Source organism: Teleopsis dalmanni, chromosome 1, assembly GCF_002237135.1.
Source record: "Teleopsis dalmanni isolate 2A chromosome 1, ASM223713v2, whole genome shotgun sequence".
In the NCBI taxonomy this organism is placed as follows: Eukaryota; Metazoa; Arthropoda; class Insecta; order Diptera; family Diopsidae; genus Teleopsis; species Teleopsis dalmanni.
Window position 1 is genome coordinate 11,757,716 of NC_051846.1, and position 12,891 is coordinate 11,770,606.

The 12,891-nt window shown below is 31.7% G+C and overlaps 1 protein-coding gene across 1 annotated transcript in view; it reads right to left on the reverse strand.

Moving 5' to 3' along the window:
* The window catches only part of LOC119668760 (glutamate receptor 1-like), a gene marked incomplete at its 3' end in the record, with an annotated part of 58,117 nt that overhangs the window by 12,148 nt on the left and 33,078 nt on the right, over positions 1–12,891 (reverse strand). The window contains 3 exon segments of the mRNA XM_038078372.1: positions 759–1,085; positions 3,888–4,052; positions 4,440–4,693. Of these exon segments, the coding sequence (XP_037934300.1) occupies positions 759–1,085; positions 3,888–4,052; positions 4,440–4,693 (746 nt within the window).

Genomic DNA, 12,891 nt, shown 5'->3' on the forward strand with positions numbered 1-12,891 from the left:
ATAAATGAATAAAAAATTATTACTATTAAATTTGGGAATATTTTTTCAATTTTAATTACGTTAATCTGCTTTAAAAATAATAAATTTTTCAAAGGATTTGTATATATGGATATAGTATATTTAAATTATTAAAAAATAAAATTTGAAATTGAAATAAGTTAAACAAAAAATTCCTTTAAATCCTTTTATTTAACTTAACCATTTTGATCCATTATACAAATAATTTTTTTTTTGTGCAAATACTATTAATAAATAAAATTTTTTATTTATAATTGTTATATTTGAACAAATGTTCCATTATTTTCAATGAATTACAATGCAATTCATATGGTTTATTATTGAATAGCAGCCGAAAAATAATTGCCGTCCTTCCACCTCAACTAATGTCTAAACTGCATGAAAGTGCTATGAAAATATCCGCTCCGCTCCGCTACCTAATTTAATTTATTATGCCGCCAGTTTTTCATTATATCCAATTTATAGTATTATTTTTCCACTTATCATTTAACTGAATATTTACAATCTCCGCGTTACATAAACGTCAATTTAATCTCATATTTTTTGACCCAATTGCAATAAAGAGAAACCCTTTTTACGATATTTACTCACACCATTAGGGACTGTTTTTTGTTTTTTTTCTTCTTTTTTCTTTCCGGTTTGTTTGTGTTTTTGTTTTTGTTTTTTACCCCCACTATCGGTCACCGACCACCAAATTACATTCTCATACACATTCAAATCATTTGTTAGTGTGCACTCACCTTTCTTAAATAGCGCGAAATTTTATCACCGTGTTCCCAGGGGTTCACCCAACCTTTCGATGTATTACAGTCTAGAGCACGCGGCACAGCGCCTCCTCCACCGCCATTGCCGCCTATGCCGCCACCGTTGCCGCTGCCAGTCATGCCATTGCCGCCGATACCACCTGCTGGCATACCTGTGCCATTAGCGGACGTGGAGGCAGCTGCCATCATTGTCTGACCTCGTCGTTGTATATTGTTCCGGAATTGATCGGGTTTTTTGCGAAGGATTTTGTTAAAAGCTTCAACCAAAACAAAAACAGCATCGTACATGAGCGCTGCCTGGGCCTGTATGGTTGTTGGGAGTTGGTTGTTTGTTGTTGTTGTTGTTGTGGAATTATGGAAAATGGTTGGTTGCAAAAAAGTGCCGGAAACGGAAGCATATTATGTTAGCATTTAATGAGTGCATTACATTATGAATTTTTTTCTCTTACATTTATATATATATATATATATATATTTTTTTGATTTTGGTAAAAATTTCTGCTTTGGTTTATTGTTTGTTTGGTCGTTATTTTTTTTTTTTTTTTGTAAGTTTCATCTGGTGTATTTGACAGTAATATTGTGTTAGTGTTACTTAAGGGGTAGATTTTGCAGTAGATTTAGGGTATTTGCGTTTATGATACTGTATATTGTATGTGATATGCGATATGCGATATACTATATGCGATATGCGATGCGATGCGATATGTGATATGAGAGTATGTTCACATTATTATGGTGTAAATAAAGCTTGTCGTGTTATATGTCGGATGTAAATGCTAAAATATGTTGTGCAAATAGCCTCTTGCAAAATATGAAATTATATGACTTTCCTTGTTTTTGGCAGCTATGAGTGTGTATTATTATTGTACGAGCACGAGTACGAGTACGAGGATATGTAAGAGTTGACGCTGCATGAATAATACGTATGGGATTAATCCTATCCTTATTTTCTACATTAAATAAACATGTTTGAAAAATCTGTGAAGTGTAACAGTGGAACAAATTTAATTTGAGACAAGTGAGCGGAATGAGTGACTTCATTTATGAAAATGAGTGGCTGGTTTTAGTTTTTTTTTACTTAAAATGTTGAAAGCGTCGAATGAAAATTATAGTTTGGTACCTAGAATAATTGGCTGCGAATAAGTTACTTAAGTTTGCAGTTCCTACAAAATATTTTTGTGTTATTTAAAACTACTATCTATTCATATTCTAACATATCAAGACAACGATATGGTACACTAGAAAAGTACTTTTGAACAATAGAAAATACATAATAAAATCATTAGATTCAGTTTGTGGCGGTCCCATTTAAGAACTAACAACACTAAGAACCAAGTATAGATATTTATTAAGTTTACTTAATTTATTAAAAAAATATATATTTAATTATTGACAATTATTACAAACGTTAATAGGTGATTTTTGATGAACTTTAACTATGATGCTTGCTTATCGATAGTAGTAGCTTAACTGAGCGCTGACAGGCAGTCTATTTACAGTATAAGCACTACTAAAGATTGGTTCGGTCAGTGTTGCGAATTAACGAGATGATTGCAGACTCTAGACATCATCAATCAGTATAAGATACACATAAGAATTGTTGAATTTACACCACTGAAGCGGACAGAAACATTTCGATATTGCTGCTAACCAATGAGTTATCTCAAGAGCAGAGTGGGGTTTAAGTTAGGTAAAAAACACCGAGGGGGTCGGATACTGGAAGGGAGCCCCTTAGCCTAGATGTGCTCATTGAAGTTACGATGATATTGTGATACATATAAAAATGTGCTCATTGTGCTCAAATATGGTGTGACATGATAGAAAAGAGCCTAGAGGCGTGATGAAGAGGCATACATTGGAGTCCTTGGTAGGAACTTAAAATACCTCAAAGAAACGTTCCTGAAAAGCTTGGCATACGATCCTAAACGAAGAAGAAGTGGATTGTTCCAATTCTGCAAAACAAGAAATGAAAATTTTTCCATTCACATGACAGAAATAGAAAGTCAGATGATCACGGCAATTTGACGCTTGTTTGATCATGACCAAAAGGCATGTTATGTTTTTCTATGGACACATCAGATATTCACAAACTTACTCTTAATAAACACAAATCTCTCTTTCTCACTCGCTCATTTTCTCATATATTTTATTTAGATTGAAAACAACAATAACTTCATACTTCATGACCATGACTGTCTGTATAACAATGTGTTTAGTTAGCTATGTAGTAGGTGTGTAGATGATAGAAACTAGCATCTACTATCAGTCATTTTTGTTAGCAATCTCTTGTATGATCTTTTCGTATAATAATTTGAATTAAAAGGATATTTTTACTTTTCATTAATGATAAGATTTAGGTTCTTGTTGTAATATAAGGGCTTCGTTTGTGATCAAGTGAATTCGTTCAATTCGGGATAATTTGGACATCTATCACAAACAATATATATATATATACTATACTAGAAAAGGAGTGGGTGTAACTTACATTGAACTTAACCCGAGCTCTGAGTATATTTTCAGTGATGAGAATAAATTTGAATCGAAATCGAAATTTTCGAAATATAGTGAAATACTTTAAGCTCGACGCGTTAAACAAAATGCAAATCGATTTAATTAACTAATTTTTATGTTTTGTGTAGTTTGTTGATAGTATGCTGTTTTGAGAGAAAATTTCTTCTATATATTCAATATATATACTTTGAGTTCTAACGAATATTGTTCACGAAGCAAACTGGAAAGCTGATTATACTTAATTAGAAGCTTTTATATATTCAAATCGTATCTCACATTTCATAACGAGAAAGAAACAACAAAATTAAACTTTTTTCCTAGATAGCATGAAATGATTGTGCAAATGGGCATTGTTTCTCCTTTACAAGGCGAATGAATTACTTCAACATGTTGCAGGAAAAAGTCAATTTTGTGTATAAGAGTTTATCAGTATCTGCAGCAGACTCTGCCATATTTTACATTACATTTAAGTCAGATACAGCAGCACAGCTTTGGGATATTAAAGTACTGCCATGAGCCGTAAGTAAACAACGAAATGAACAAACAAAACAGAAATTTTTGCCTACAATTTGCCTATAATAGTTTGCACATTACCGAAATTGATTCTCTTCCGGCGCCAACGGATGTAGTTGGATCCAGGCGCTTCCAACTGTCATAAAATTCACGTACCAGACGACGATTAGTGTCAACAATACGAAATCCGGTAATATTAATGGCACCGAACTCGATGATTTCGCTTTCCCAGCGATCATCCATTACCTGTGCAAAAATAAGAAATGCAAAATTATTAAAGGAATCGTCCTGTGCCACAAGGACAAAATGAAGAGCTGAGCAGCAGTGCAAGTGGTAATTGCTTTTTAATATAATGTAAATAAAAAGCAAACACACACATACAAACAAATACAAACACAAATAAAAGAAAACAAAATTTGTTGATAATGCAAACAATTCGTGCCACCGAGTGTCGCTTAGTTCAGAGCATGTGGCATGTGGCAGGACACTTTAGCGTTAAGCTCAATTTTTTGCTCGGTTTTTCGGATTTTTGGTTTTGCTTATTGTCATTATTGTTGACTTGCTGTTCATTTTCTGTTTTTTTTTTTTGTTTTTTTTTTTTTTTTTGGAGGAGGGGATTTGTTTTATACTCACCAGTCCACTGAGCAAATAATGATATGTTCTACGCCCGAGCGAAATATCACGCACATGCTGTATTAGTATCTCTTTGGCCATTTCCGTTGGGCAATCGAGCACAATGTACTTATTAGTGAAGCGGCCCAAATCCTCCAATGTGTGCAGGAAGTCGATGGCCATTGTTACATTGGCAATACGTTTAACCATTTCAACTTGGAATGACTCATTTCCGGGCTTAAGACCCTGGTATATCTGCTGCAATCGCAAAAGTCCTAAACGATAAAGAGATTTAAAAAGATTTTTGGTAAAAAATTTTCCACTATTTTCGCTGCTCTAAGTATATAATGCTTTATAAAATACTAAAATGCAGTGAGTTTTACGAGAGACTAAAATTTATTCTGTTTCGTTTTGTCAGAGCTCAAAATTGAATTTTAAAATATATTTTGTTTTTGATTTTGGTTTGATTTTAATATAAATTGATATGGCTAACAGGAGGTTTGTAGTTATTCCATACAGTTACTCACTGTATGCTTGTAAAAAAGAAATAAGTAACAAAAAACATTACTACTAAAAATAAATCTTTTTACCTTGGAGTATACAAGAGCCACAACACTTTCATCACAAGCATCAAAAGTGGCGAACAACAGCACTAAAAGCAGCAACAGCAGCAACAGTAGCAACAGTAGCAACATCAATTTAAAATTTTGGAAAGGAAAGAACAACAAGCAATGGGCATTGGGTTTGAAGGCACTATAAATTGTTAAGGGATCGATTTAAAAAACCTCATTCGTTTATACACAAAACACAAAATGGATTTGAAATGAACATATACAATGTACCAAAAAAACAAAACAAAACAAAAATAAAATAAATAAAAGTAAACTAAAGCAAAGAAATCGAAAAGAAGTAACAAAATTTTTGCAATATTAAATTTGGCATTTGAACCCCAAATACCCACTCACTCACAGATTCACAGATTCACCGACTCACAGTTTCAGTTGAGTTACACTTCGGAGCGGTGGCATAACACACAAGACACTTGGGTAAACACATAAAAACACAATCGAAATACAACATTTGGGCATATGAGATGTTAGTTTGTGCAGCAGTGGCTTAGTCAGTCGGATAATAGTTGGAGCTGAATCCTTTCAAAAGATTTATGTTGACAACAAAATTTGTGGATTTGTAATCGAACTTTCATTCCATAAGTATAGGAATTCTTTAGTTCATTATATCTGTACAGATGTATTTGGGAATAATGGCAAAATTGATTCAAAAGGAGGCGATGTATCAAATACTAAGAAATTCGTGAAAGCCAATTAGCAATTAATTTCGTCAGTGTATTTCTACAAGATCAAAAATATTTTACATTAAAATATTCTATAGGCTTATATGAGACTCTAATAATATTAGGATATTATTAGATACTTATGAGATTGAAGTTTTATCGTAGTTTTAGAAAAGAAATTTTGTAATATCAACCGTCTGTAACTGAATAAAAGACACTCAGCTCTTTGAAGAAATATCAGAATTTCTTCCGTTAAAGATTTTCTGATATTAGATTGTAAGAGAAGTTTCCAGTTTTATATTTTCATTTAGGTTCAGGACAAAGCTGACTTACTTACCTACAGATTGTTATGGCCAAATAAATTATGCTAAGTTTCGTCGGTTATGTCATGCTATGTCAGACCTGTTTGGCACATCATCCTGGCGGTTAACTGGAGTGCCACGCCGATAGCTACTTATGTCAATAGTATCAACTTTTTTATAAAATATTCCGATTTCCCATTGAATCCCTCTGATCAATATCTAACAATACACCACCCAGTGGTTGATAATCGATAGTTAGTTAGTCTTACCATTAGTTTATTTAAACATTAGATTTATAATAATGAAAAAAATAACAAAAAGAGTGGAAAAGTCTTACTCGTTTACACGACATATAAGTCTATATAGAAAAGTGATAATCCAAAGGACTCATCAAAATGATTCATGTTTTAAAATTTCATCTGTTTCTAATAATAACAGACCAACTCCTTCAATACCACAAAAGATTGAAGGTTTGAACCCAAATAAAACAAAGCAAACAAACTCAAGAAATCAAGCACCAAAACTGACGAAAATAACGGCTTTCTCGCAAAAAAAAAAACCCACAAAAAACCCAAGAAGGACATAAGCATACCTAGAGTAGCAAATTCAAGGAAGCATGTTCAACTTCATCTATACCATACTTGCATACAAAAGATGAAGAGTGAGGAGACGAAATCACTAGATAAATGTAAAACCTCGCAGAGTAAGATGAACGACAAAAAAAATGTTACGATAGAAATAGACGACGCAGTCTTTTTCGATTAAAAGGTCGAGCGAAAGGAACTGTACTTCTTCTATATTACTTGATTCTTAGAATCTATTGAAGAAAGTGATAAAGGAAGAACACCTTCGATGTTCACTAACAGTCCTTGATGATAAATATTATAGTCGATCAAAAGGAGCTGTACCACTTCTATATTACTCGATTCTTAAAATTTGTTAAATAAAGTGTTAAAGGAAGAACACCTTCAACGTTCACTGACAGTCCTTGATGATAAATATTATATTTAAACAAAGTTTTTTATATGAAATTGCTGTTTCATGATTTTTATGAAAGTATTTGATTCTTTTTAAGTGGAAATAAAAATTTTTTAACTACGCCACTGTGTTGAGAAAATTATTGAGATTTTTGTCAATATAAACTTAACTTTGATTTCCTTTTTCGATTTACATGTTCACTTATTGAGTTCGGACAGTGAGTGCCAGTATCAGTCGTCGTATGCATTAAAGCACAAAGGAACACAAGGAACACAGTTGATGTGTATGCCCAATGATTGCGTCATAAATTGTGAATGTTATTTACTAGAAGGAGGAGTGAGATTGCTTTAACATCAAGCCATTTTACTTTTTTCCCCATCGAATCCTTACAACAATGCAACTGCTTAGAGCTTTCAACACGATTGCAGAGCAAACCATTCAAGTCATGCCATTTCGATTATTGTATTGCATTACAATCGATGACACAATTTTTGTTCATGTGCTAATGTAAATTTCACTTTAGTCCACATTTTATGTTTAAAGCTAAAAAGGATTCAAGGATTCAACGATTCGACGATTCAACGATTCAAGGATTCAAGTATACGGTATGTAAAATTCTGAAATTCTCGTTACTCCTGCCCTATTTTCCTTTTTGAATTTTTGATTTTTCTGGTCTATTTTATTAATTTGGACTATTGTGTACATCTAATGGACGTTGACTTTGACCGGCCGGATACATATACACACATACCAGCACATATACTACTTGAATTGCAGATTTACTCGTATTGTGTGTTGTCAATAATGTTGATATCTAATTTTTTGCTCTGTCATACTCCATAATGGAAACGAAGTTTTCTCTTTGATGCCTTCCTTTTTTTTCGTCGTTGTGAGATACATTTTGCGTATCTCGTTGCCCCCATAATATTTTTTATGTGTACAATTGGATTTATGCGGAAAAGGAAAGTGTAATTGATGTATGATTTTATGCGTATATACATATGTGTGAATCGATGAGATATAAATGTGTTGCTTATTGACAGTTCTCTATGAATATGTATTAGTTGAAGTGAAGAAGTCATAGCGGTATTCCTCCCATAGACATATTATATATGTATAGGATTTTTTTTGGCAGATAAGCATGGATTTGTTATATGCCTGTTGAAATATAATTTCTTCTGCATATCCTGCTGTACTGTGTAGTTATCGTACACTTAGGTATTACCTACAATATGTCGATGTAGTAGAGAATTTTTTTTATTTTATTTTATTTTAAATTAAATTTTGATTTCTTTTAAGATTTATTGAAAAGTATTTGCTATTGATCTGCTTGAAATGAGATCTTACAATTTCGATTACAAATGAAAATGCAAATATAAACATAAATACTCGTATATATGGTATATACACTGTATGTACCTAACGTATATAGCCGTAGAGACGTAGAGGTGTGTGGGTGTGTGGGCTTGTGCACTTTTATGGCTTGTTTTTTAGATATTAAATTTGATTTTATTTCCAAAAAATTATGTTATTCGTTTTGAGAAATCGTTCTGATTTGATTTGATTTGATTACATTTAGAGCAAAATCAAATAAAAATTTATATTATCTAAAATTCATACGTTGGCAAATATATTCTGGTACTTCAGCAGTTCTCAGCATTTGCAGTTTATTTGATCGAATCGAATTTTGAAAAGGAACACTTATCAAAATTTACGAAATAAAATTACAGAGACTTGAACTTACTATGAAGTGGGGTAAGAGAAAATGGGATGCGAAATAATAACTAAATTTAAGTTCCTTGGAACAAGTTTATGTATTTATTTGTTGTTTTTATTTCAGTTTAGAACTTTTATTTCGTTGAAATAATTTGTCATTTTGGCGCCTTTTATGGCTTTTCAATTCTATGTTTTTTTTTTGATTATTTGCTTTGAAGTTCCTTAGCTTTCTATGCTGAAAATTGTGGCAGGATTTATTGCAGTGATTGAATAAACAGAGTTTCCGATTTAAAGCAAAACGACCCATTTAATTGTTAAAGAACGATGTTGGCTAGAATAATGCATGCGACTTAAAAAGTTTGTTAATAGTTTTTTAGCTCCAGTTTCCAGTTTCCAGCTTCCTAGCTACGTAGCTAAAGCCAAAGCGAACTGAAAGTGTATGGCCTTAGTAGATACTTTGTGATACTCTGTGTGGGCAAAATAATATATCTGAAATGTTAACAGTTAAACTTTTTCGCAAAGCTGGAAACTTTAACTCTGCTGTCAGAATAATAAGAAGTTATCATAACTTTTTGCTTTAAGCTCGCCATGGCAGTTGTTTGTCGAGCAGTTTTCACTGACCGAAATAACGTATAAAAATATCCGTTATTTCCGAAATGCGTAAAAACTTATCGATGGAAATGTGTGCATATGAGATTATATACTTATATCCTTCCCTTCACTCCTTGACTCCTACAATCCTACACTCCTTTACTTGTGTTTATAAATTGTTGCTGTTTATGCATATGTATTTCAGCTCAAGGCAATATGGTGAAATGTTTTGCTATTTTTTTATCTATCGGAAATATATTTTTGTTTTTTTTGCTCCTATTTTGATATTTTGCGGTACGAAAAGTTTTTGTATATGCCGTAGAAAATCTAAGATCAAAAGATTTTATACATAATTTTACTCTACTTTCTAAAAGTAAGATACATATTGCAAGAAATTATTTGAAGTGTGTATAAATTATACACTTGTATTATGAAAAATGAAAGAAAAGGAAATAATGATGAAAAAACTACATTATTTGCAACTTTAATAAAAGATACACACGTTCTAACCTGTTGTGCAAAGGATTTGAAGGAATTTATGGTGGATGTAAAGAAGGTTTTACTTTTTAGTGAGTAGAATAGCTCATAGTAAAGCTGCATTCTTTCGCACAACAAGTCAGCAAGGACTTTGTATTATATTGAATGCTAATTAAAAATTATAACATATACAATTAGGTTATAATATATGGAGATCATATTATCCACTTTAAAGCTTCAAAACAGTTTAAGAGCAGTGCGAAAATCTTCTGAATAATACATACTTTTTAAATATATTCATATCCTAATGATGATATACCCGTATGTGGATTAAAATTCGTTTTATGTGTACATAAATTTGCACTTTAAAGTGAAACAGGCACAGCTTGAATGATGTCTCAATAGTTATATATTTAAACACAATCATGTCTTAGCAGGTTATAGTTGGTTTAAACAAAATGATGCTATGAATCATTGAACAATTATTAAAAAAATTGTCTTAGCAACGGAAATAGTTTTTCTTGAATTGGAAAAAACATAGACACAAATAAAAAGTTAATGACTTTATTCATGTTATCATATCATACCACCTTCTTCAAAATCGTACACAAATAAAATCTGTTACTGATCAGCGTTGTGGAGACAAAAAGAAACTGCTAACGTTCAGTTTGTAGAGGATTCTAGAGGAATTCTAGTTCATGCTTCCATGCTACAATTTTCAAAATCGCATAAATATAAATTAACGTTGTGTATCTCAAAAGACGTGTCCTGAGTGCGTGAACAAAGAGGTGTCATTGTTAATAAATTAATAACAAACTATTTAAAGTTAGCACTTATTTAAACCAGAACGATTAATGGACATTTACACGTCAACAAAATGAACATTTCAGACAATGAATTGGAAAGGTTTTTTAATTGAAAAGTAAACAACTTGCAAATTGACAAGGGCTATCTATCCCTCGTTTAACAAAAAATTTGTGAACCATCTGTCAGATTATCTTCACTTCTTTCTCTCCCTTTCCTAATCTCTCTTCTTCACTCTCTCCCTCTCTATCTGCCTCTCTGTGATACTTTCCCATTCTCTCCTTCTTCTCTCCCTTGCTATCTAGCTTTCTCTCTCACACAATGAACTTATGCAGTAACAATTAAAGCACCCAATCTGAAATTAGCACCCGGTTATAGTTGTATGATTAGACAGACATCGTAACATCAACAAAATGAGTTTATATTGGCATGAACTGTTGTTTTAATTGAAAAGTGAAGAACAAATATCAAAAGAATAACACTTTAGTTAGCGACTAGGGCAACCTATCCCCTGCTCACAAAAAAATTTGTTGACGTTGTGCTCTCTCTGTCAGTGTAACTCCCTCTCTTTCTATTCCCTCTTCTCTTACAAAAGAGTTGTTGCTATAAAGACTGAGACTATAAACTTGTTGAAATTAGTACTCGATTAAAACTGAATGATTATATGAACATCTTCATGTTAACAAAAGCTGAATACAACACATTTGCTTCTACATAATGGAATAGTTATGATCCGTAATGCAATACTCAATTCGTAATCAGACATTTATAACTTCTTGATTAGTCCATACTTTATAGTTAATAAAAGTGATTAGTACTTATTGCTAAAACTTTTATGTATAGTTAAACTGATTGAAATGCAATATTTATTGTACTCTTAAAAGGAATGCACTAAAAAAGTCGTTAAGTATCCACATACTGCAATAACATTATTAAATTTTCATTTCTGTTGTTTTCCTTGCAAGAAAAAAAGTACTCTATACTATCCATTGGGGAGTATATCCGCACATATGTGCTTGTAAATTGAATATAAAATAAAAAACACGTACTCAAAAATAAACGAACAATATTTCGCATGAACCGGAAGTGTAGGTTGATGCCAAAGAAAAAAATTAAATTGAAATACACCGGAAGTTCTCATAGCTCCATATGCGTAAACACACACAACAACACACATAAATCTAGCACGGAAAAACTTTCTGCGTTGAAAGTTTATCACATTTGCAATACATTTTTTACGAAACCGAAAAAAGCGCACAACAGTGCGTATGAGTGTTTTTTATGTTTTCGTTATCTGCCAATTTCTTCTGTAATATTATTATTATTTTTATTTTGTAAGGCGAAAGCGAGGCTTGCTTAAGGAATTATTTTCTTTTCATTATTGTAAAAAATATTTCAACTGTAAATAAGAAAAGTGTAATTATAAGAGGCAGAGTACAAACAGCGTCGGGAAGCCTGAAAATAGACAGGTTAAAAGGCATAAAAAACGAGAAGCTTAAGGAAAATCAAATACATTTCACAAAGAACAACAAAAAATAAGGAAAATATAATGAAATCTTTTTAGGAAAATATAAGCAACGAAATGTAATTACAGCGCAGCTAAGTTTGCAGAAAAAGTTTGTTGATATTTTTATGACAAGTTGCGTGTCTAATCCTTAAAAATGCCTTATTATGTCTGCTCGAAGCAGTTAATTTGATATACGCGATAATGTTAAAAACTTCTGCGCATATATGACATATAATTTTAATATTAAAATATGCAGAGTTATTAACATAAAAACATATTAATCTTAATACTCTTCTGAGATAGCTACTTAATCATATTTTATGAGTTTAAAAACTTTATGATTTTCAGCGTAAAGTTTACAATAATTTGATAACTGAGTTAAAAAAAAAATATATATTTAAAATGAGAAAATATTGTCAAATAATTTATACATCAAGTGTGTTTATTATGTGGAATATTTTTTTGTTTTTTGCATGACGGATAATTAACGTAAATAGACTGTTTTTGATTTGTTTGCTTTGTGGTTCTTAACATTATTTTATAATCACTTCTACTAATATTTAGACAATTTCTGGCTTTATTTAGTATTTTTAAATCCCATTTCTTTAACCTCATTTTCAAATTGCTAACTAAACACTTTAGCAAACTCCGAGAGTAAAACTAAAAAATTAAAAAGTACTTATATTGCTGAAAAGCACTCCACCAAAAGTTGGCTGGCTCCACATAGAAAGCTAAATAAATATTATTATTTAGACCAAATGTTTATTTTTTCATTAAATTTGCACAGCTTTCCGTGCAATATTTAAA